Raw genomic sequence first — 25,571 nt, 5'->3', positions numbered from 1 at the left:
TTCACATGGAGAGCCGTTATGACAGTGAAACCCCAAAATTATTACTTGCACACAACAAATTAATAGATTACTAGTTTTGAAATCAGTTAAGTAAACTATAATTGTTTGTTCAATTATTGTTCAAGTGATTGTAAACCGAATAACAAAATTCTTGCCAAATCTCAATGTTATTTAATACACATGACAATTTAACTTTTCAGTACGGATTTTAGCAAGTTGACACACATGATTCCCTTTCGCAGGCCACATAAAATGACCTGGTGGGCCGGATCCACCCCCCCCCCCCCCCCCCCGGGCCTTGAGTTTGACACCTGTGCCAGAGGAAAAACACGTTCACACTCCACAAGCACTCAAAACTGAGCAAAGGATTGACTTTGACAAAGCATAAAGCTACAGTTAACCTTTCACATTTGGGCTCTGTGGCAATACGCACAAAACACTGACGATTTGGGCCGGGGTGGGGGGGGCACTTCAAAAGGAATAGTGTGTTTGATTGCCATCATTTCACTTTACAATCAATGTGTTTTGTAGGATCATCAGTTTACATTGTTTTTGTTTTTTAATACTCACCACACACAGGTTTGTCGAGTTCCACTTGCTCGGCTTTCATCATTTTCTTCAGTCCAGTTCGGTACTTACAGCCTGTCGCTTGTGCTCCATCATCGAGCCGCCCCCTCCCGGTCGGGAACCGCGCTAACGAGCTGCTCGTCCTCCTGCATTTGGGGATTTACCCCGGGGCGCACTGACCACTGGACACACCAAGGAGCCTCCGAGGATTAGTGCCATGTAGGCGCCGGGGGACGTAAGGATCGTGTGCTCTCAAGTCAAAAACTCCATTGGAGCGCATACACACTCCCAGAGGACTTTTTATCACAATGTGAACAGAAGCCATTTCGCCCGTTGACACCGACTCACCGAAATGAGCAATTAGCACTTCCAGACAGGTAAGATATTTCATTTTCAAAGTCATGATCAGTATTTATATGGAAATATGATTCATTACACCAAATCCAAAATGATCACCAATGTGTTGAATTTCCTGTCCAGGATCCATATTTGGTAACCTAAATGATGTTAAAATTGTAACCCCAAGAAATTAACAGTACAAAAATGGTACAACAATGATGCATTTTCTTTCATGCAAAATTAAACAGTTAAAGTACTGTAAGACAATTAGGAAGTGCACATGAGTTTGATTTAATTACTCATTTATTTAAGTTTTGGTTGAAGTGGTGGAACTGCACTGTCATACAAGCTGTTTTAAGTTTGTTGTAATTTGGTGATCTTATTTACGTCAGGGACACACAGCTCACTGTCAAGAGAGGGACTTGTACACCACTGTAAAATACGAATAAATTATCCATTCATTTATTTTGAAGCGCCTGTCCTCAGTTTTGTTGGAAATTAGTTAAAGCCTATGCCAGCTGACTTTGAGTCGGAGGCAGGGAACACTTTGGACTGGTCGGCAGTCAATTTCAGGCAAAAACTGTATATTAACTATAGTAATTATCTAGTGCGGCGGTCCCCAAACCTTTTTGCCCCATGGACTGGTTTAATGTCAGGCAATATTTTCAGGGACCGGCCTTTAAGGTGTGTTGGATAAATACATCAAAATAATATGATATGACCGTCATGAAAACTGTGGTATTTTCTAAACATAATAATAAACACGAATTATGATACGAGGAACGTCCTCTTTGGCCCACTCTATCGTTGAGTTGAATGCATATTTGAAATAGGACTTTTGATACTGCCAATTAAAGGTAGCTTTCGTTTTCTTGGAAGTCGTAGTCTCCTCTTCTGTCTCCTGGCTGGGCTTTTTCCCATTCCCAAATAAACTTTCTGAAGACGTTTGTTTCTAGCTCCTGGGTTTCATTTTAGCGGTAACCTATCACATGACCGAGAAGCGCGCCTTGACTGCGTCAAGTGTGACATACTGGAGGCGGGTGTAACAGAGAATCCGGTAATTTTTCAAAATAAAACATCTTTCCGATTCCAAAATGAATAAAACGGAAGAAATGTAAGTTATTTGTTCTTTCTGTGCGGCCCGGTACCAAATGACCCTCGGACCGGTACCGGTCCGCGGCCCCGGGGTTGGGGACCACCGATCTCGTGGGTTAAAATTTGGATTTTTCAATAGATATTTGGATGAATGCCGTATAGACTTGTAATGACAGCAAAAGCATTATTAACTGATATACTGTATGATCGTGACCTCTATCCAATTAATTGTCAGTGTGGTTCAACTACTGCTAAGTAGTATGCGGCCTCCCTCTAAGTAAAAGAATCACCTAATTAAAAACCGAAATTTACATTCACAATCATTACAACACACTTGAATGAAGCTTGCAGTCTGTTCAACTTTTTAGAAATCTAGTATGGTACTTTCTTTTTTCAATACAGTTAAGTTGTAATCCACATTTAAGTACAATACCTTTGGATTTAATTCTAAAGTGTTGCTTCAAAAATGTTGGAGGTTCAATTTGTATTTATGTGCACTATGAAATCATTTAAATAGGCTTATAATAAAGAATAACCTTTTTTGGAATTTTTCTCGCTTTTAATCAACACTTAGGCCTGGTTCTGTTATTGTATTTTAATGATGGCCATGGTGGTGGCAGATGGAAAGTTAAGTTTTGGGGGGGTTTTGAGGTGGTACTTGTAATAAGTGTAAGAACCACTGCTCTATTCCTACACCATTTGTGTTTGTACATGCAGGCATTAGTGAGAAGACTCAAACCTACAGTTTAGTGTTTCTTCTGAGCCAGTGCATGCTGGCAACAATGACTGTCACCTACACAGCCAGAGTTGCAAACGCTCGCTTTTGCGGCTTCTCCAAGCTGCTTTTGGCTTGGAAAGGAAGTATCTACAAGGTGTTGTATAAGGAGTTCCTGGCTTTTTTTGCCATGTACACGGGCATCAGTATCACATACAGGTAACAACGCCGATGTCTGTAAAGATCACAATTGGGAGGTTTAGCTTTCTAATGTTTATTTTTTCCTTTTAGGTTTTTGCTGTCTGATGATCAGAAGAGGTATTTTGAGAAGCTGGCAATTTACTGCAACCACTATGCCAGTCTCATCCCAATGTCCTTTGTACTTGGTAAGTGGCAAAGCCATCTTTGCAAGACCCCATATCAATGATCTCTTTTGAGTTTTACCTCCTGTCTGCGATCTTATGATCACCCAACTTAGGGCAAGAGGCGAGGTACACCCTGGACTGGTTGCCATTCAATTGCACGTCACATGTATATAAAGAACCCCTCCCGCTTACATCCACACCCACTGTTAATTTCTCGTCCTCATTGCAACCTGAGATGAACCGAATAAACCACAAGCACTTGGAGCAAAGCCACACGGGAAGGCCTGAGCCAAGAACCTTTCTACGCTGAAGTAGATCTATCGTGTTCCTGTTCTAACACATTTATAGGACAAACAAACTTCAAGAGGTTATGTAATGGTATTTTGGATTTTGTTGTTCTTTATTTTTTTTTTTGGGGGGGGTGATTTTTTTTCATTCAGCATAAAAGTCAGCCAAATTATTGAAAATGATGACATTTCGGGGCCCCCTCTAGCATAAATAAGGCTTCATCTTGGGCTTTCGTACAGCCCTCCCAGCAGCACAGTTGACCCTTGGCTCGTGTTTCCTCTCGAACGCTGCAAGCAGGTTTCTACGTGACCCTTGTGGTGAACCGATGGTGGAACCAGTACACAAGCATCCCCCTTCCCGATCGGCTCATGTGTGTCCTCTCGGGGGGCCTCCAGGGAAGTGATGAGCGAGGCCGCCTGCTCAGACGCACCATGATGCGCTATGCCAGTCTGTCAGCCCTGCTCATCCTCAGATCTGTCAGCACAGCCGTCTTCAAGCGTTTCCCCACCATGGACCACGTGGTGGAGGCTGGTGAGTGTCTGGTGCTAACGGAGAGCACATTGTGCAGATGCTCCACCATATCACTTAACTTTACTTTTACTCACTATTGACAAATTTTGCGCGTCTAAATAAATTTTGTGACACTAATTGATTGGGGTGCACCTGTATTAGTCAGTATCCCAATACATTTGTTCATGTAGTTACTTAAACCTCTGACATCAAGGAATCTGACATCAAGGAATCAATTGTCTCTCACGTCAAGTTGCTTCACTTGACTCACTCTAACTTGCTATTTCAAGACAGTTCACATTCGCACTTGAAAACTGTGCAGGTTTCATGAGCAGAGAGGAGCGCAAGAAGTTTGAGGGCCTCCACTCTCCTTACAACAAATACTGGATCCCTTGCGTGTGGTTCACCAACCTGGCTGCTGTGGCCCGCTGCGAGGGCCGCATCAGAGATGATCACACGCTCAAGCTGCTGCTGGAGGTGCGTCGTCGTTCCGCATGCACGCGCACACGGGTAGGCTTCACGTTACAATGTGATCTCAGGCGGGTCATTGTGACTGTCTTCAAGCAGGAGCTGAATGTGTTCAGGGGGAAATGCGGCATGCTGTTTCATTATGACATGATCAGTGTTCCACTAGTCTATACTCAGGTAAGCAGACACGATTTGGCTCTTCTGGATAGTCACTTTGTACGCTCCCAAAAAGAATCTCTCCCCACAGTATATGTGTTGTTTTACAGTCGGGAGGCTCTGTTTGAGAATTAGATACATATTACAAATACATACTGTACAGACTTACAGACTGTCATGCACACATACTCACATTCACCAAGTGGGAGTTGAACCCACACTGCCTGCACGGACGCCATTACAGCATGCATGTCTGCTTGCAAACTGCAAGCACATGAACAAAAAGGTTGCTGCATTCGTATTTCTCTTACTTTCATTCAAAACAGAACATTATCCTTGTAATGAGAGGCATTTTTCATCCAGCTCATGTATGGGATTTCATTACCTCGTGCAGGCACACTTACTGATGTGTACAGTTGAAGTATAACCACGGAGCATAGTGGTTTTCAAACTTGGCTCCCTGGAGGCCCGGGTTTCCACAAGTCATAGTTTGGGGGTCCACATATTATTTGTTGTCCTATCATAAGATACATGCAAACCTATATGAGAACCAAAAAAAGGCAATGAGTTCTACATACTGTACATCCTCCCTTTGGGTCAGTTAAAAGCTATGACTTGGTTGTGATGTGTCAACATCGCATGATTATGGGATCCCTGCATGAATAATTTGATTTTTTTTGTGATTAACAAAAGGTGTATTATTATTATTATTAGGAATAAAATCCTATTCTTCGCTAATAGAATGCGTAGTCCAGAATGTATCCTTTTTATTAGGGAATAAATGTGTCGTTTCCAGAAAAAAAGGCATAATATATACAAAAATTCCAATGAAAGTTGGGACGTGTTAAACATAAATAAAAACAGAATGCAATGATTTGAAAATCACATTCAACCTTTTTTTCTTTGAAAACACTACAAAGAAAAAAGATATTTAATGTTCCAACTGATAAAGCTTTTAGCAAATAATAATAATAATATAATAATACATTTTATTTATAAGCGCCTTTCAAGACACCCAAGGACACTTTACAATAACAAAAAACACAAAACAAATAATCATGAACGTAGAATTTTATTGGCATTAGGATTATGAGAGGCGTCCTTGAAAAAATATCCATCCATCCATGTTCCGATCTGCTTTATCCTCATAAGGGTCACAGGGGGTGCTGGAGCCTATCCCAGCCGTCTTCGGGCAGTAGGCGGGGGACACCCTGAACCGGTTGGCAGCCAATCGCAGGGCACACAGAGACGAACAACTATCCGTGCTCACACTCACACCTAGGGACAATTTGGAGTGTTCAATCAGCCTGCCATGCATGTTTTTGGAATGTGGAAGGAAGAATTTGGAATTTACTCCGGTGAGTACCCGGAGAAAACCCACGCAGGCCCAGGGAGAACATGCAAACTCCACACAGGGAGGCCGGAGCTGGAATCGAACCCAGTACCCCTGCACTGTGAGGTCGACGCGCTAACCGATTGACACCGGGCCGCAAATTGTCTATCCAAACAGTAAATTATCTGTCTGTGTTATGAGACATCTCGCATTATTGACTGTCGTTCCAGTGGCATTTCATGCAGCTATGTTGCATAAAGCATGTTTGGGCCTGCAGTTGGCATAGATACACAGGCTGCAGCTCCCCCAAGAGGCTGAAACTCAGAAAGAGATCATATGAGTTTTGTTCCATTGAGATGTCAGAATGGACAAATAAGCAATCTTAAATTACATGTGTTGGACCCCAAACAGAGGTGACTCAATGCATTTGTCTCTGACCCAATTGTGCGGTCAGTAAAATCAAAGTCAAATGTAACCTGTTTCCCTTTCCGTCCTACAGGTAGTGACTTTAGCCGTGTACAGTTTTTTCCTGGTATGTCTGATCGGTCGCCAGTTCCTAGATCCTAATCAAGGTTACCCAGGCCATGACCTTGACCTTTACGTGCCCATCTTCACCCTGCTGCAGTTTTTCTTTTATGCCGGGTGGCTCAAGGTTATTTTTTTGTTTATTTTGAATTCATGAAATAAAATAATATTTACTTGGATTTTTTTTCATATTTCACTTCCGAAATGTTTCTTTTCCTTTAGGTTGCAGAGCAGCTGATCAACCCTTTTGGAGAAGATGACGACGACTTTGAGACGAACTGGTTGATTGACAGAAATTTCCAGGTTGTCTGATTCTTCTCTTCTTTTGTCATTCCACTTCATCCTCTGTCACCTGTGTTTACAATCTTGATCACAATATTGAAACACGTCTATCACTGGGAACTTTGTTGCACCTGCACTATCCTAATAGCATTTGAGACGGCGCTGCCGTTATTGTTGTTGTTGTGGATTTCTGTGGAATAGAATTGCACTGCTTCAAACTGAAATGTATGATGTCATTGCTCAAATGAATTACTGTCGTCGTTACTGTAAACCAGGGGTGTCAAACTCATTTTCATCAGGAGCTACACCGCACTAAGAGTTTCCTTCAGTGAAAAAAAAAGACAGCAAATGGAATTTGAAATCACACGTCAGGGAAAATAGTGACAACCAAATTTTTATGTATACTGTACTAGTGTTCAATTTAAGGTTTAGAAGGGACTTGGTGGGGGTGGGGGGGGGATTCTTGTAATATCGGCAGAGGTGAAGAAAAACAGCATTTTTTGTTTTGGGCCCGATTCTCGTTGAGTGCAAAGTGCAGTCTATCTCTGGGCATGGGTGGAGTTTTCTTTCGTTTGTTATTTAACCCTTTCAGGGACAGCGGTTACTACAGTGGACATCTTATCATGTTATCAGGTTACAAGGTGCATGAAAGGGTTAAGTATACGCGTGCAGTTAGAAATGGGTGTTTGCACCGTTGTAGGAGTGAACACAGCCAACTTGATTTCTGACTAAAGGTTCGACAAGGAAGTTGATCACGTCTCTTCTCTCTCTTTTCAATGATTGTACATTCCAGAAAATACAGCATCAAACCGGTAACATTTCATGTTTGGCACCTGTCTAACATGAGCAATCTAAGATACTAGCGTGGTAGCCCCAAGCTCTGCTTGTACACGGTGCGCATTGTATGTACTGGTGCATGGCATGTGCATGTTCGTGAGGGGTGTAGCTTTGGCTAGCTCCGCAACGGTGGGGGTTAGTGAAATGACGCTTCATTCAAATCTGCGAGCAGCTTGAATATCGCTCATTGCACCATTTGAACTAAATTATGGGGTTGTTTTAAAAGATACAAACTGCAGTTATCTTTATTTTATGTTTGGCAACTATGAGACAGTTGGTACCTTGAGAAAAAACCTGGGTCACTCGCATCATAAGGCATCATTGTACTGTACGTGTTTCAGTAATTGGGTATATCGTTTTAAAATCACAAAGTAATACCAAAGGTCCATTCTTATAATGCAGATTGCTTATTTCATTTTACCTGCCAATCTGTACATGCATTTTTCTTTGACCCTGCAGGTGTCCATGATGGCAGTGGATGAGATGTATGGAGATCTGCCGATGATGGAACGAGATCGCTACTGGAACGACTCCAACCCGAGGCCACCCTATACAGCTGCAACTCTTTTTGTGCTACGCAAACCCTCCTTCCAAGGATCCACGTTTGACATGGCGTGAGTTTATGGGTTTCACCTTCTCACTGTTTGTGCATTTATGGCTTTTACATTTTATTTTTGCACGGTGTCGAGAAATAAACGTACAATATATGGATAAAAGCATTGGAAGACATAGCCATGATAGTAATAGGAAGGAAAATGGTAGACAATATAGAGCAGAGTACCTTTTTTTCAACAACAGTGTCCTCTCTTCTAGAACGACTTTTTTTGCAGTGTGTGTGGATTTTTTTCAGGGTGACAAAGTCTGAAGACTAGAATGGCCCAAAAGTAAGAGCTAATAGTAAACTGTGCGATTGTGGTGGAAAGGTAATGAAGCACAAATTCTTCATTACTGTACTGGAGTTTATGTCAGTTCTTTATTTCAGTTTGATTTCTTATGATTCTTTACTTTTTGCTACCTGTGTGAAATCAGATATCTGTACTTTCCGCTCCTTACTTTTTAGGGGGTAGAAAAAAAACAGGGGCAACAGTGAAGGAACATAAATCATGGAGCATTGACGATGATGGCAACAGATTCAGATAAGCAAGATATTCCTCATCCTTGGCCTTATTTAATAGAAATGTTTGATGCTGGCAGCGCATTGTGTTATCGGGAACATGTTGTTTTGAGAACATAATCATCCAGCTCATGCGAGCTAGCTCTTGGATGAAAAAAAAGGTAACATGATTAAATTTAAAAAAACATGTGTAAATTAAAAAAAAACTTATGTGTGCAGAGACGTTTTTTTTTCATTGTGCCAAGTTATAAAAATTGTATACAAATAATGGTAAAAAAACATTCTTACTCCAGTCTTCTCCCTTTTTTTAAACTTTGAATTAAGCACTTCTAATATAACCTGTCTTTTTTTTTAGTTTCTGTACTTTTGACTGTAAGTGTAGAGTGTACAGGAAATATTTTTATCCCTTCTGAAGATGTGCAATAAAAAACATTGTCATTCCCTGATAAAGATTGCCCAAACAACACCGTCAATGTTATGATTGACGTTATGTTGTTAATATGTTATGTTATCATATGTTGTTAATGATTATCAAAGAACTGACAGAACTGCCCGTGTACAATCTGGTAGGATTCCCAAAGAGGAGATGCACTTCCAGCCTCTGGAGGAGATTGCTGAGAACACGGAGGAGTCAGTCAGCCGTCACCCCAACATGGCTCTTTTCAACCGGCTCCTGAACGCGGCCCCCTCACATACCGGCTTCATGAGCGGAGCCCTGAGACGCACCTCGGCCCAGCTCCAGAGACTTTATCATTCCCCCAGCATCGACCAGTGCATCAGCGATGATGACGACAGTGAAAGTTGTAAAATAGGGAAAGGTGGCTCATTACCCTCTGGGCTGGGGCAGGACACCCAGAGCACCGTGTGTAGTTTCAGGGAGGAGAAGAACGCCAGAGTGCCTCTGCTTGAGATTCAGTTTGAGGCCGAGCAGGAGAAGCCGGGAGGGCACACTGACATCAGCCAGGGAGACGAGGACACTGAGACGTATGGGAGTGGAGCTGAAGGAAGCCACACACGACTGGAGGAAGAAGAGAAAGCAGAGGCCCCATCTCCAGCGTCGCACCTTCCTCCTCCACCCCATGACTCGAAAGAGACTCGACCGGCCTCCACCATTCCCGTCACCTTCCCTCACCCCTCTCTTTTCTCATTTCACCCCACTTCCCACACCAGTCTGGAGCACTGCAGCTCGCAGCCTGTTATCAACCACCACAAAGCTGCGTCTTGCATTCCTTATCCTTATTTAGGTCAATACAAAATGCCCTTCCTCATCGTGCCATCTTTGGAACCCCAGCGCTTCCGGAGTGTCAGCATGGGATCAGAGCTGACTGGGAGTTAAGATGTCAAACTCAAGATAAAAAATGAGTTTGACATCATTTGGCAGGAAGCCTAAAGTAAGTAAGCAAGCAAGAAAGAAAGAAAGAACCAGTGCTAAATATCCTCTGGTGACACTGTCTGTCTCCTGGACTTCAACACGTTATGGATTTTTGTTTTGTTTTGTTTTTGAACTTAGACTGTATGATGATTTATCTCTAAATACTGTAGCACATCTTCGACTTATAATTTGTAACAATCATATCATTTGCACTATTGGAAACAAATGTCACATTTAGATTGTCAAATGGAAAAAACATTTACATTATTACTGTAACATTTACTGTTTGCTCTACTGTCATTTTGATGTTTATTGTATTACCGTGAATGATGTTAAGGAAGGCTATGTTTGGTGCTATGAGACAAAACATACATTATTAATCCCTTGATCAATGTCTCTTGTTAAACTAGTGCAACCACAGTATAAGGCTGATGTGAAAAAGCACTTTTTGTATGAAACATTTTCAAAGAACTACCTCTGTACTGTACAGACTGTACAGTAGTGCGATGAGACTTACTTTATGACACTGAAGAAGGCATGTTACATACAGTAGAAATATTTCAGTAGTGTGTTTTTACAGATTACAACCAATGACTTAAAGGTGAATAAAAAATACTGTGGACAAGGCATATTGATTGTTATATTGCATAATTTGCTATGATACATTTTAGAGTAGCCTTTTAGAATATAGTGTACCTCACGTCACAAAGCGCAGAAAGATAAATTACATCATTTGCCAGCAGAGGGGGATAGCAACACATGAAATCAACCACACTATGAAATAAAACAGACCGTCCTAGATTTCTTCGGTGTCCATGAGGACATACAGTAAATGCCCATCCTACATGTCCGTCCTCACCAATAGGATGCTTCTACCGGGGTTGCAATCCCTTCCTCCTGCGGGATGATTGCCTCTGCATGGAAAGGAAGGACTGGGACGGGCCTGGAGGTTTGGGGTCCTCACGCAGAGTCTGCTGCTGTAGAGCGCAGGAGAAACATGAAGTCAGCGTCATAAAAACATCTCGAAAATTGGTTCTTTTTTTTCACTACACTGATATTGGACCGACTAGTTACACTAAGTATTATTATCGCCACCGGTGGAAAAGTAACGAAAGTACAAACAGCCCAATTGGTTCTTGTTATGATATATTTTTCAGGTAGTTTGCAAAAGTATTTCTTTTTCTAACAACGTTTTACTTTTACTCCCTACATTTGTAAACAGACATCTACCTTTGTACTCCGTGCTGCTTTCGAGAAAAAAAACGGCGTCAGCAGCAACATGGAGGAACCGGAAGCAGGGAGTATTAATGATCACCACAGTTCAGTGTAGCAAGATATTTCCGCTCCATGGTATTATTTAAGATCAACTTTTTCCCCAATTGTACCAAGTTATCAAAAATAGCCATTGTATATAATTATACTAAAAAATAATTTTTACTTTTGTACTTAAGTACGTTTCAGAGTCTGCACCTTTTTTTTTTTTACCTGTACTTAAGCATTGGAGTTAAATTAGTATTTCTATTTTACCAAAGTCTTATTTTTACACAGGCATTTGTACTTAAGTACAGATTGTGAGTATACTTTTACCTCCTCTGTTTATCACTGGTGGGGAAAAAAAGTGTTCCAGAAACATAACCTTTTTTTCAGCACAGTCAAGAAGCTATATTTGATATACTTACACATACTCTCTAATTAAAGGTTCTTGGAAAACACCTCTTAATTAATGAATGTCAGTGATCGTGGTAGAACTCTATTAGATCAGAATTTGTATTCTGAATCTGAATTAGGGATGCACCGAGACCAATACCTGCATCGGTATTGGTGCATACGGTATGCTGTACGTCTATACTCGTAAGACTGCTCCTTGACTACTTCACCGATACCACTTTATCAGCCTGACATGACATGCACTGAACTTGTGGTATGCAGTTAGGCAGATAATGAGCAGTTCTTCAAAACATTGCACTTGTGCTTGCTTCAGGCTGTTTATCAACGAGTACAATTCACTATAAAACTAGCACAAAAAAAAGATTACATGTATATCAAATGCATGGCTTCCTCGTACAAAGGTGCATGGTAACACGTAATGCGCAACGCCATAGATGGGCTAACGAATAAGCGTCAATGCTGTGGTATAAACCACAAATAATGAATATTGGAACACAAATGACTATAGGAACATACAGAAAGATGACACAACATACTCACAGGCACAGATTCCCTCTGTGAAAAACAAGTTATGTTCGTTCAGATTGACAGGTTGCAACGGTCTCCGCATCTTTTTATTGAATGTGTGATCCACTTGGGTGCGCTGCACCACCTCCTGGAGGCCAAGGTGCGCACAATAAAAACACAATGCAGTTTCCTGAACTTCAAGAGCGGTGTAGTACGAAAGCGTGCAGCTGTCAATGTACTCACATGCATGTTTGAACGTATTTGAACGTATAAATATTTTTACCCCTCATTGGCATTTCCAGGCTTCCGTAGTGTGGCGATACTTCAGTTACAGATGACACTTAGACCAAGTGCAAATGATATTCTGCAAAGTTATCAAGAGGAGGGGTAAAATCTAGCCCTTTTGACACGGGCAAGTTGATCTAAAGATCTAAAGACATTTTGTTAGGAGACCCACAGTTAAGTTGGAGAAAACACAACTGCATGAGAAGACAAACTTACTGCACAACTCGGGGGTTAATAAAATGCTAAAGTGCAGAAAACGTGTTCTAGTTGAGTGCAACTTAAATCGTGTTCCATGAAGATTTGTGTTTTATTGGTTTGAACAATACTGTATATTAAGATTAAAATAAAAACACTCTTCATCACAATTGCATCATACATCGGCATTATCTGCATATTGACCTGTTTGACAGCCGCGTCCTCTGTTTGTCCTCCCCCCACCCCCTCCCTGGGGAGGGGTCTAGGTGATGACCTAATTGTATGTCGCTGTATGGATTCTGCTCTGATCGATGTGGACCTGATATGCACCGACTGACCTGGACAAGAGCTGGGACGACCACTCGGAGGCGCTGTTATGAAGATTTCTTCATTGACAAATACAAAGCCCAGGTTCGGACGGGTGACCCACCTCTCCGAAAGAAAAGGTGTCTCCCTGCAGCGTTTTCATCTTGTTAAATGGACTTTTATATCATTCTAACTAACACTGTATAGTACAATGTTGTGTCAAATGTTGCCCACTCGGCATCCCTTGCAGTCTGGTCATCTTGGAAGGGGGATTCTACCTTCTGCAGGCCCTTCTCAAGGTTTTGCATTTTTCCCCAGACTTTTTTTTTTTTTTAAGTTTCTCCTTCCCCTCCTGGAGGTTAAGCTCATGGAATACCGTTAATATTTCTTACCTGTTAAGCCCTTTGAGACTGTTTGTGGTTAAGGGCTCTATAAAGCCATGTGACTTGACTATCCCGTATTGGTACTTGGTATCACAGTGTACTTAAATATGCATGCTTATATTTTGCATTTGGTCTGAGGAACAGAAATGTGGTATCAGTGCATCCCTACCAAAAAAAATGAAAAATCAACACACATGATGCAAGTGTTGCTTTACCAACCATACTTTTCCAGGCTGTAAGGAGAAGTTCTTCCTCTCGTTCCTGCTGTGTCTTTGATTGTTCTCCCTGACAGTAATGTCCAATCAGAATCTTTCACTGAACAGGACAAATAGAAAAGAGAAGTTGCAATAGACGTGAACCCACCTCTACCATCCTGGTATCACACACATTGGTATCCTTCCTGGTGGCCATTCAACTTGATTAAAAATAAAAAGTACAACTTGTTTTACATTGACCTTTTTCTGTCGCAGATTATTATTATTATTCTATAGCAGAGGCAGTACCTTTATTGTTGCCAGAAACAATAAAATGTGAAGTCACTGCATGCTTGTTCAGTTTCACTGTTCAGTTTGACTGTCTGCTCTACGCCTGCACCGAGATGCCATCCTGCTGACTCGGACACTTTCTGGTTGCTAGCCAATCACAGGGCACACATAAACAAACAGCAACCATCCACACTCACAATCACACCTAAGGACAATTTAGAATGCCTATTGGAGGGGGATGTGCATTTAAGGTTGGATCATATTGGTCAAAGTCAGATAAAAGCCGTACAATTCCATATGAAAGTCTTTGCGGAACACATTTTCCATGGGCCATTATTGTGATGATGATATTTTTGCCGTCATAGCCTATTACTTATTACCCTAACCTTTGCAAGGCTGGATATATTTTCCATCAAAATTTCTCTGATTATTGTATGGACTTGGTCTTCAGCCTTGACCGCATCCCAAAAATAAATAACTTGACAAATTGTTACTTTAGCTTACATCATCATCATCATCTTGTTCTTCTTCTTCTTCTTCTTCTTCTTATTATTATTATTGTTTTTCTTTCTTGGTTTGAAAAGAAATTTGTGTCTTCTATGTCATTTCATGATTGTGGAATTCTGCAAAGGTCCTTGACTTGCAAACATGCCAACTTTTTTTTTCAGTCATGACTTTATAGAGTCAGTAAATAGAAACAAATAAATTACAAATTTGTAATCAACAAGATCATCAGTTGCCATCATCAAAAGAGTGAGATGAGTGCACATGAGAAACACAGAACTTCTGGCCACCAGTTGCAAGTTGAGATTTCTCAATTTCCCGTCCCTGAGAAGCATTTCTTGCAAGGTCAACCCATTCCAGTCTTTGAGTTGATTTCAGAAATGTGGTTTTGTCTTTCCCATTAAGTACGAAAACACAATTGTGGAGGAGGATTTCAAAGAATGGGGTGTGTTTGTTTGTGTGTGTGTGTATGTGCGCGCGCGTGTGTGTGTTTCTTCAGAAACTAGAGCACTGAGAATCTGCAAAGAATCTCATTTAAGGTTCAAATCACACATGTGGCTTCATCAACTCTTTGCTATGCTTAAAAATGTGTTTTAGGTTGTTCGTGTGTGTGTGTGTGTGTGTGTGTGTGTGTGTGTTTGCACATTTCACTTTTTCTACACATACCTCTGTGTTGCTGTTGTTATTGTTGCCTCAGCGAAAAGAGACAGAAGTGTGAAGATTAGAAACATTTCTCGGAATCTGCGCCACGTACAATCTCTAGTTTACTTTACTGAGTGAGAAGCCACAACGCAAGAGAGGCACAAACCCATGCACTTCTTCTGATTATTACACAGGTGCCTGTTTTGAAAATGCGTTCATCTTAACAGTCTTCTAAATCCAAAATAATATTGAAATGGTTTGCATAACAACAGCATGATTAATTTGACACAGCTGGGCCATGCAAGAATGATCCAATCACACAAGTTTCCGTAGAAGAGACCAAAGTTCTCACCCTGTGTACTTACTTGTGGAAGTACTGATATGACTTGTTAAAGTTAAAAAGTACGGGCTCTGAAATGTACTTAAGTACACATACAGAGTGAATTTTGGGGGGTTTTTGTCCCGTTTTTTTCCTTTCGAACATCAGTTTTGCACAATGCCTGTTAAACTGAAGTGACCTTGTATATTGGATTGTCGGAGATAGATGACATTTATGAGAGTGACTCAGTGGTGAGTGAATATAACGCATCTGATCTATCATATCAACCATACATCTATTCCTTTAATTACTATCCATTCATTCGTTTTTTATTTTTTGTAAGCACCCTTATCCTCATTAGAGTCGTGGGTGTACTGAAGCCAATCCAAGCTGACATTTGGCTGAGAGATGGGTTGCACCCTGGGCTGGCTGCCAGTCAGTCACAGGGCACATGGATTAAAGCTACAAACAAGAAAAGAACGTCTGCAGTGGAGTTTGTACTCAATTCATCACAAATTCCAAACAACCAGTGAGCGAACTACAAATTAAAACCTTGAACCTCAGTTTGATTGGAATATTTCACACTAATCTCATTAGTCTGGCGGAAGGCACACGCACACACATGCACAGACATGCACACACACGCGCACACAAAGTTGAACCCGCTGCTGTGTGTCTGACCGTTATGAAACAACCGTATCGAACCTGCACTTTCAACTAAAAAAATATGTGCCATGTCAAGTTAATGTTTGTGACGGTACACTGATTGAAAGCGTTTTACTCTCGCATGATTTTATTCAGGGGTGCTTATACGTCTGTGTGTGTGTGTGTGTGTGTGTGTGTGTGTGTGTGTGTGTGTGTGTGTGTGTGTGTGTGTGTGTGTGTGTGTGTGTGTGTTAATGCCACTCCCTGTCTTACACAATTTGAGTTAGGAAGAAGTTCTCTCTGTACATCAAGACCTGTCAGTCTGGTTCTTTGTGCATTTGTTCGCGTCTTATTGTCGCTCTCTGTGTCACACTGTACGTACTGCTAGTTTAAGGTCATTTTCTCAGTATGAATGAAAGAATCCAGAAGTTTCAGCGGTCTGTCAGAGGGTGAGATTCTTAAGAGAAACTCCAGTAGACTGATGAAGTTTTTGGTCATTGTTGCAACTGCAATATTTCCATCCTTGAATTATAATTCATGTTCGCGTTCATGGCATCATTGGTCGTATTTAGCAACACCAGTTGTGGATGGATGAATAAAGATGTTCCTCATAGATTTGTCCTCATGATGAGTTGGCACAGACCCTGTGAATATATAATTATGTACCCAGTTATATTTAACGACAAACCTCTCCTCTCATTTTGAAATCTAATTGCACACCACTCAGTGCCTAATGGGGCTTTACATTTTGGCTAGTTTAACTGCGGGTGGAGGTGAGGAGTCTTTGAAATGTTCACTATGGTCTTTTTATGCACAGTTAAGCACAATGATTTTCTTGAATTTATATTTATCCATCCATTTTCTGGAACCACTTAATCCTCAAAAGGGTCGCGGGGCGTGCTGGAGCCGATCCCAGCCGTCTTCGGGGGACACCCTGAACCGGTTGCCAGCCAATCGCAGGGCACACACAGAGACGAACAACTATCGGAGCTCACACTCACACCTAGGGACAATTTAGAGTGGTCAATCAGCCTGCCATACATGGTTTTGGAATGTGGGGGAAAACCGGAGTACCCGGAGAAAACCCACGCAGGCACGGGGACAATATGCACGCTTCACAAAGGAAGGCTGGAGCTGGAATTGAACCCGGTACCTCTGCACTTTGAGGTCGACGCGCTAACCACTCCACCGCCGGGCTGCCTAAATTTATATTTATTGAAAGTGTATTTTCTGGCAATAAGTGACACAAGAAAGCCAAGGCTGGATGTTTTATTGATGACCCAGGATATTCTCTAAAAACGTGTACCTGTATCATCGTTAGTAATAAAAAAAAAATGCGATTTTCATTGTCATGAAAGCAATAACAACAGCAAAAACACAAAGGAAGCCATTCACCAAATAAAATTGTTATTCATTTCTAAATTCAGCCAGAAAATTAACAATTTCAAGATGAACTGTACGTCAGTTAATCATAAATTACCATCTGGCCAAATACAGTACCTGCATATAAGTGGCTGTTGTTGAGAAGTCTGGTTGCACTATTTGCATGTCTTTGTGTGGCCAGTAGCAGCAAAACATGTTTGTTCCAATTTGCAAAGCGTGCAGACAACTTGGACGCACAGCAAGTTATTATCCAACCTGGGCATGTAATTTGCACTGAGGCCAAGGTGGAGCACACTTTAAATTTAGGAGAGATCTCAGGCGCTCTTATAATGTGCGGTTTTTAAATTGCCTCTCAATTGAATGCTGTGGCATTAAAGTGAACCATTTCCACCAATTGAAATAAATAAATAAATACTCCCCCCCACAAACCACACGTACACGGGGGGGGGGGGGGACCCACACTTTTTATGTCACTTACTGTATGTGTTTTGAACAATATTTGATGAAAGTAAAATAATGTCATCAACATTGCTCAAAGTAACAGCATGAGAGTAAGATCAGTCAAGCGTGATTGACTGAGCAGATGAAGTTTTGAGTGTTGTACGAATGAATCTTTTGCTTACTCAACGCAGTCTTCTTTTAGAATAATAAAAATAAATAAATCACTACACATCTGTGTGTATGCGTGTGTGGGGGGGCGGGGGGGGGCATGCTAGAGGGTTGACTAGTTAAGAGCTGACTCCCGGCCATAACCTCTTGTCCCATTATTCTTACTTTCTTGCCTGTTTCCATGTCGCTGGGGGGGCTCTCTGATGGAGTCTGACAGTACCGTCTGTACTGCAACCCCCGGCCTATTAACCCACCCCCACCCCCCCTACCCTACCCCTCGTGTCTCCTCCGCTCTTCCCCCTTCGCTCTTGCCCGTTCCGGACTGACCTGGGTGACCTTCCTTTGGAGGTTGCCAGCTTGGCTTTGAGCTTCTTAGCGGGGCAAAATGTGCGGAAGGCTGTCAAACGCACATCTTGGATGACATCGAGCATTCATCCACGACTGATTAATCTCTGGTGGATTGCTCTTCTTCTTCAAACTGTGGACAAAACACTAAATTATTCCCTATCCAATATGCAGTGTAGTGACCTATTGAATGTGGTGAGTTTGCCATTTTGTAGCACAGCACAGCTGGAATGTGCAGTGATTATCGCCTTTGTTGTGCCCTCTCTGGATCCCAGTATTCATCTAGAAACAAACGGTGCTTTGTCCCAAGTTGTTGAACACATCTAAATGTCAATATCATGAAATAAAAGTTGGACTTCTGAACTTTTGTCTCATATTCATCACTTTGATCCGAAACCCAAATGTCATCTGTATACAACAAAAACAAAGGAACTGACCTACTTTTTGAAGGAATTGTAAATAGAGCAACACATCACAACACGGACGGATTCGTTCTCTATTACGGAAAGGTGCGCCAATTGACATGAACCCAGCATGTTGTGATCATGCGACGGCAACGTCGTCATTAAATGTCCACTGGAGTAGTTGCTCAAAAACGGATTTGTTTCCTTTGATTGATGAGTGAAATGTATCGTCCAGTGGTTCAAGACACAAATTTCGCATTTGAAAAAATGTCACTGAACATCACCAAACAAATCAGAAAACCTGGATAAACTGTTTATTGCCAGCGGCAACATGTTTACAGTCTTTGTTCTGCCTCTCACAAAACACCATTGGCAACAACAGAATAAAAAAATTCACATAATTTGTACTAAATAAATCATTTTGGAATCAGTTGAGTAAAACTGGATCAATTACCGCATCAGATCTGATGATTTAACCCAGCACACTGATCGGAGAAGAATGACATGGTCCAATTAATAATAATCTAACCCCTTCCTACTTCTTGAACCTGCTTGCCTGCATGGAGGTTTCCAGCATGTCTCAATACATGTACTGTGAAAGTGAAAATGTGAACATTTTTTGTGTGAATGAGTCACTGAAGAATCATCTACTATTTCGACACTTAGACAGGTAGAGAATGATTGGCGCATTTTAATCGCTTGTGCAAATTGAGGCGTGAGACATATGAAACACGCACACACGCATATTCTGCACACACTCCTTCCCTACTTCCTGTTGCGCAATTCCACAACTGATAGAAAGGACAAACTTGTTGAACTGGATGGAAAGCGGCAAGCAACGGCGCCTGGAGATGAATTGGCTCAGGAAAGATGAAGTAAACTTTCGAAAGTAGCCGACGAGAGAGGAGAAAGTAGAGGATGTCATGTTTTGGCGGGGACATGTATTATTCATGCCGTCAGTGGAGACGTGGCTGAAATCACGGGAGTGTAAGTAATGGCGTGTGTCACATAAATCAGTGGCGATGATGATGACCTCATTTTACTGCACAACTCCCACCGCCCACATGCTTTGAGGAGCGCCAGATGCACGCGGCTGCACACCCGCACGCACAGATGTATGAGCTTTGTCTCAACTCACAGTAAACCCATAAAAGAATATGGTGATAAGTCCTGTTTATAATCGGCTCGTCTCTGCCACTTGCGACTCGAGGAACTGTGTAATCAAATCTATTAAAGATCAACGTGATAACTGCACAACAAGAGCACGATAGTACTTTTTTTTATGTCAAAGTGAGCTCTGCAGTTCATGTTATCTGTCATTGACTGTTCAAGGTAAATGATAAATAGCGCATTGATTTTATTAGGGCGGAGCATGATGTGTTTGGCACATCCACCTCACAGTTTTGAGGTTCAGGGTTCGAATCTTAGCTCTGGATGTTTTCCCCCGTGCTTGTGTCGGTTTTATCTTAGGATACCGGCTTCCGTCTACATTCTTAAAACATGAGGCTAATTGAAGACTTGAAACTGTCCATAGATGTGAATGTGAGTGTGAATATAGTTTGTCTGTATTGTGCCCTGCGATTGGCTGGCAACTAGTCCGCCTCTGAGCCAAAGTTAGCTGAAGCCTTATGAGGACAAGCTGTATAAAGGATGAATCGGTGGTTTTTTAGGGCAACATCATTTTGTCTCTGTCCATAAACATTCTTGAGAATTAAGTATGTAGACAGTCTTGCGAATCAATTGACCAATCAGAAGTTGGACATGACCCCTTATTTCCCACTAGAAATTCAATTCTTCATCTTCCATTTTGGACAATGCCAACTTTGAGTCCACAGTTTAGGGAAGGCCCTTTTCTACTGCAGCATGACTTGACTCACAAAGATTTGAGGACTTGACAACAACACAAAATAGAGAAGGTGATGTTCAACTGGAAAATTGCACAGAAAGTTTTACTATTCTTGTCATGTTTCTGTTTTTGTTTAGATTACCTTTGGTTTTGTTTCCTCATGTGACTTTTTTGTCTTCCTCATTAGGTTTTGTTTCCACCTGTTCTTGTCATTCTGGTCCCATGTGTTAACCAGACAGCCCCGTTCAACTCTTTATTTCCTGTTGTTACTTTGAGTTTTGGTCTTTGTTAGTACTTTTGATTGAGTTTTTCTTAAATTCATTACACCCCGCTTCTCCCGCCTTCCTGCTTTTGGGTGGTCTACCACGTAAAACCATAATAATTCCTCATAATTAGCAGAGCACAACCAACAAATAATTGAAATAAGGATATGATATTTGTATCAGATCAAAAATTTGTATTATTATTATTATTATTATCATTATTATCCATCCATTATCTGAACCGCTTATCCTCACAAGGGTTGTGGGCATGCTGGAGCCTATCCCATCTGTCTTTGGGCAGTAAGTGGGGGACCAGTTGCCAGTTGCCAACCAGCCACAGGGCACATCCAGTATAGGCGAACATCTTTTCACACTCACAATCACACCATAGGGACAATTAAGAGTGTTTTCGGGCATGTGGGAGGAAACCGAAAAAAAAAAAAAAACACGCAGGCACGGGGAGAACATGCAAACTCCACACAGGAAGGCCGGGGCTCGGAACTGAACCATGGACTTTTGTCCTGTGAGGCAGACGTGCTGACCAATCAATAAATATGCCTTATAATAATAATAATAATTATCATCATCATCATGATACACAAAGGGATCCCAGCTGCAGCCTCATCAATAAGCACTGGTACGCGCACTGTCCACCATAGACTATGGCCATAGATTGTTTACTATGAAGGATCTCCAAGCCTGTTTTTTTTTTTTTTCCACTTTGTCTGAGTTAAGCAGGATTGTTGACACCCGCACATTAATTCTTGGCAAGCTTTTTGGACTAAACGGCGTTTGGTATTTATTTTATTTTTTTAATTGCTGGTGTTTCCCCGGTTGCCAAATACATGATATATAAAATAAGGGACCATAAAACCTTTGGTGTCAAATAGTGAGTACGTGTCATGGTTTATGGCCCAGTGGAGAGGAATCACGGGTGGCATTTGCAGATCTGCTTCTGTGTGTTACAATGCAATACTTGAATCCTGGTTATTATGACCAATCACAGTACGCAGCAATAGTAAATGTTAAACCTGTTCAATTTTTCCGACCGCAAATTCTTATATGTGTGTGTGGTCAACACCAAGTAGGTCCAAACTACACATTTGTCATGTGAAACAGAACAATAACCAATGACAGAAAGGACTAATTGGGTTGACTGTTCGTGTTAGGCTATTTGATTTTAGCTCTCACATGCTCAACTCATCTGGCTCTGCAGGTCAATGTTTCTAGGCTAGCATCAGGTTTCGTGGATGGAAATATGACATCACTTCTCTCCCACAAACTGAGACTCCATTGTGGGTTATTGTGGAGTGTGTGTCAAATCTTGATCAAACTGAAATGTTTAACACTTCCCTCTCAAATATAGACAGTTAAACAGACGCACTACTGTATTTATTGCTGGGTCTGTTAGGGCACAGTGCAGTCTGTGTTGGGCTGCTGTTGTCTAGTATTCATGCAGGTGGTGAGGCTGGCAGCAGCCACACCTGGCTGGAACCGCAGACAACAGCAACCTCTTGAACGCCACGCAGACACAAAGACAGACAGAGACACATGAGTGTGCATCACACACCCACGCACAACCCTCGCTCATCAGATAAGCACATTTGCCCTTGTCAAAACACAGAAGTGTAAACAGCGTGGCTTCAAGAAAGCCAGATGTTCCTGTCCTCCAAAAGCACAGAAGCATGCCCTCCTTCATCTGAAACACCTCTGAAGTCATGAGCTCCGTTCTCCCATGGCCTCATCCACACTCGAGACATCATGATCATTGCACTCTTACGATATATCCCAGCTTCCAGCAGCGAGTGAACACATTTCCTTCTTTTCGGTCGGCAAAAGGAGAAATATTACTTCACTGGAGAAATATGTTTCCAAATTTCTGAGACGCTGTGGGACAGGTTCTCTCCCGATCCTTTGCCCTAGGCTAGCATGAAGCCAGGGGAGCGTGTCTATTTCCGAGACCGTCTTTTTCTGCCTCAACTCATGGCATTTCTTGTCTTGTCTTGCTGCCTTATTTTGCTGCTCAGGAACCTTGAGAGGTGATCTCATCGGTGCCTCGCGGCTCGGCCCCGACTCCCAAAACAACATTGTATTTATCGGACCAAAAATAGGGACTTCAGCCTGGAAAAACCCAGCAGGGAAAAAACAAAAATACGGCAAGAGTTTCCAAGGAAGACAGTCTGGACTGAAGAGGGCGGTTCCAATTAAATTTGTGAATATGTCACTCTCCTGACCTATAATGTGATCATTACATTACAGGTAACCTGCTCACGTGGTAAAACAAAACATTTCACTGTGTCGTTGATGAATATGGTGACAGATCGCGTTTTATTTGGAATAGATAACCCCACAGAGATAGCTGCTCTATGAATTATGCAGTTGGAGACTGAAAAAAAATATAAACAGTTGTGCTGTACATCCCCCACCTGTATGTAAAAAAATGAGCACAACTCTAATAACTTCTTAATACCAGTGGTTTGTAATCGTTGACTGCAAGGACTTCTCTGCTGGCCTCAAGACTATTGGAAACACTGACCTACATTTACAACTTCTATTAAATTGTATTAAGTTATTTTATCCTCTATTTTCCTCCTTTAATAATAATAATGATAATAATAATACATTTTATTTGAAAGTGCATTTCACAGTACTCAGAGACACAGTACTCAATACATCCTCTTAGCTGCTTAGCTTCCAATAGTGTGCATGATAGATTTTTTTGTTTATTTGTTTGTTTGTTTGTTTCTTTCTTTTGTTTTCCAAATCAGATATCAGCTTCTATTTGTTGCTGCGACAATGTAATCTGCCCAGGGCAGTCAGACTCCAGAGTGCAGATTCATGACATGTTCGTACGATTAGCAATGACTGTTTATTTTAACCAAACAACAAAACAACCAGGCAACCAAACAACCAACCTGAAAATGATTCATTTGGTACTTCCATAGACAGGAGACGGATTTTGTCTACGTATGCGTAATAGGCATCTTTTATGGTTTCGTCATTTTAGTAGAAAACTAATCAGTGAACTGCTCCAAATGATGATGTAGTGTAGAGTTTTAGGGCAAACTGTAATCTTCACTTGGTCAGTCCATCTTGTTATTTTAACCACACTTCTGTCAGGAAATTTTACCGCTCCACCGGTCAGTCTATCACCAGTCCGTAAGTCCGTCCCCCTCCCCGCCAAAAAAAAAAAACAACAACACATCAACCTCCAACATGTGATAAAAATGGTAAATGGAGTGCACTATCTATCAGTGCACCTACATCACTCGGTGGCTCTCCAAAGAGCTTTACACACACGTACACTTACATATATTTCACATACAATTATTTGCCAATCTTATATTCTTATTTTCTTCGTGTCAGTTGGCTTGGACCCACTGCGGCTCAGATTCATCCATCTCGACTTTTGCTGGAGCGCTTGCACTCATTAGTCACCCTGGTGAGCTGGAGCCTATCACGGCTGACTTTGGGCGAGTGGCATGGTTCATCCAGTATTGGTCGCCAGCCAATCACAGGGAATAACCAACCATTCACACTCACATTTACACCTACGAACAATTTTGAGTCTTCGGCTACATCGTTATAATGAATTGATTTTTTATCACAGTTTTAAATGATCACACCCCGAATCCTTGTCATTGGGCTCCTGTTGCCTGGCAACTGGTTCAAACATTCATAAATCCCTGCCCTAGGCTAATATACAGTATGATCAAAAACATTATCCTTCTTCAGAACATGCATCTTGACATATTTTTGGGCTATCGTGGATTAAATTAATGAGATGTTAATTTCATGTGTGTGTGTGTGGGGGGGGGGTTGCTGGGAGGCACATTTTGACACGTGGCTATGTTGTTCCCTTGTGTTTGGGGCTCACTAGTTTAGATTATACTAATTTGTTTCGTGCTCTATCAGGGAAGTAAAAGAAGTAACAGCAGCAGAACATTTACACAAACTCAATCTGTCTGTGATTTAACTGAGCTAACCACCGTACACTTGAAGTTTCAGACTCACACATGTTCAAGTCATCCTTTCAACCTGTCTGTAGTTCATTTAGTCTAGCCGTCTTGACGACAGACTTCAGACACATTAAAACCAACATTCACACAGACGAACAAACATCAACACGCTGTCTGACCTTCCTCTGCTCCACCTGAGGATGAAGAGAAGGAGAAGGAGGAGGGGGAGGAGGGGAGTTCTGAAAAAAAAAAACAGAAGAATTAGAAACACATTCCATTTCCCGTAAAGCTGGGAGAAGGAGTGGTGAGTCACTGGGGCAGTTTGAAACGGGCTCTTTTGAGTCGCAGACGCTCTGTCGTTGAAGCTCTCCATGTGGTGCTTTTAGGGATCAGTTAAATGTTGTCGATGTTATCGCTTTCCTCCCCCCTCAAACGTCTATCATTTGTGCAGACTCTAAATAAGCAACTGTGACCAATTGTCTGAAATTGAGCACTACCTCAAACAGTACAGCTTATATTTGTCCAATTGAACCGATTAAAAAATAATGGATGAATTGTTTGTTATTGTCCTGTGAAAGTCACAGAATAACAACTCTCCTACTTGAGAATAGCACCAACTGTGTATGTAGTCCAAGTTTGTCACAAAAGACCTCCAGCAGGGAGTTAAATTGTGAGCCGTGATGGAATAATACTCTCCTGTCTGCTTCTTCACAGCAGTCCAGACAGAGTCCCCAAAACGCAGGCAAACCCAAGAACATGATGCTGGTTTTCCGTCTAGTTCCGAGGCAGCATCCTGAGTCACAGACGGAGCTCCAAAATCGCTTTCACGCCGACAACTTAATTGACTTCAGCGAAGG

At 41.6% G+C, this 25,571-nt stretch overlaps 1 protein-coding gene and 1 long non-coding RNA gene across 2 annotated transcripts; one reads left to right on the top strand and one right to left on the bottom strand.

Annotated features, from left to right (window-relative positions):
- The first annotated feature begins 585 nt into the window (after positions 1-585).
- On the top strand, positions 586-10,595 carry best2 (bestrophin 2). The gene is made up of 10 exons (XM_086120809.1): positions 586-944; positions 2,719-2,935; positions 3,008-3,102; positions 3,667-3,900; positions 4,202-4,356; positions 4,447-4,524; positions 6,336-6,488; positions 6,584-6,664; positions 7,940-8,094; positions 9,165-10,595. Exons 2-10 carry the CDS (start codon positions 2,772-2,774, stop codon positions 9,928-9,930), a joined length of 1,881 nt encoding a protein of 626 aa, XP_085976935.1. The 5' UTR covers positions 586-944; positions 2,719-2,771; the 3' UTR covers positions 9,931-10,595.
- Positions 10,593-13,792, bottom strand: LOC147200491 (uncharacterized). Its single transcript, XR_015101734.1, has 4 exons — positions 13,674-13,792; positions 13,530-13,595; positions 11,197-11,271; positions 10,593-10,943 (listed from the first exon to the last, which is right to left on the bottom strand). It is a non-coding gene; the product is annotated as an uncharacterized LOC147200491 (long non-coding RNA).
- Positions 13,793-25,571: the final 11,779 nt, after the last annotated feature.

The sequence above is a fragment of the Hippocampus guttulatus genome, chromosome 9 (genome assembly GCF_054856545.1).
Source record: "Hippocampus guttulatus isolate MCC_2025c chromosome 9, RoL_Hgut_1.0, whole genome shotgun sequence".
NCBI lineage: Eukaryota > Metazoa > Chordata > Actinopteri > Syngnathiformes > Syngnathidae > Hippocampus > Hippocampus guttulatus.
Note: the sequence above shows the minus strand (reverse complement) of the source record. Positions and strands in the feature narration are given on the sequence as shown.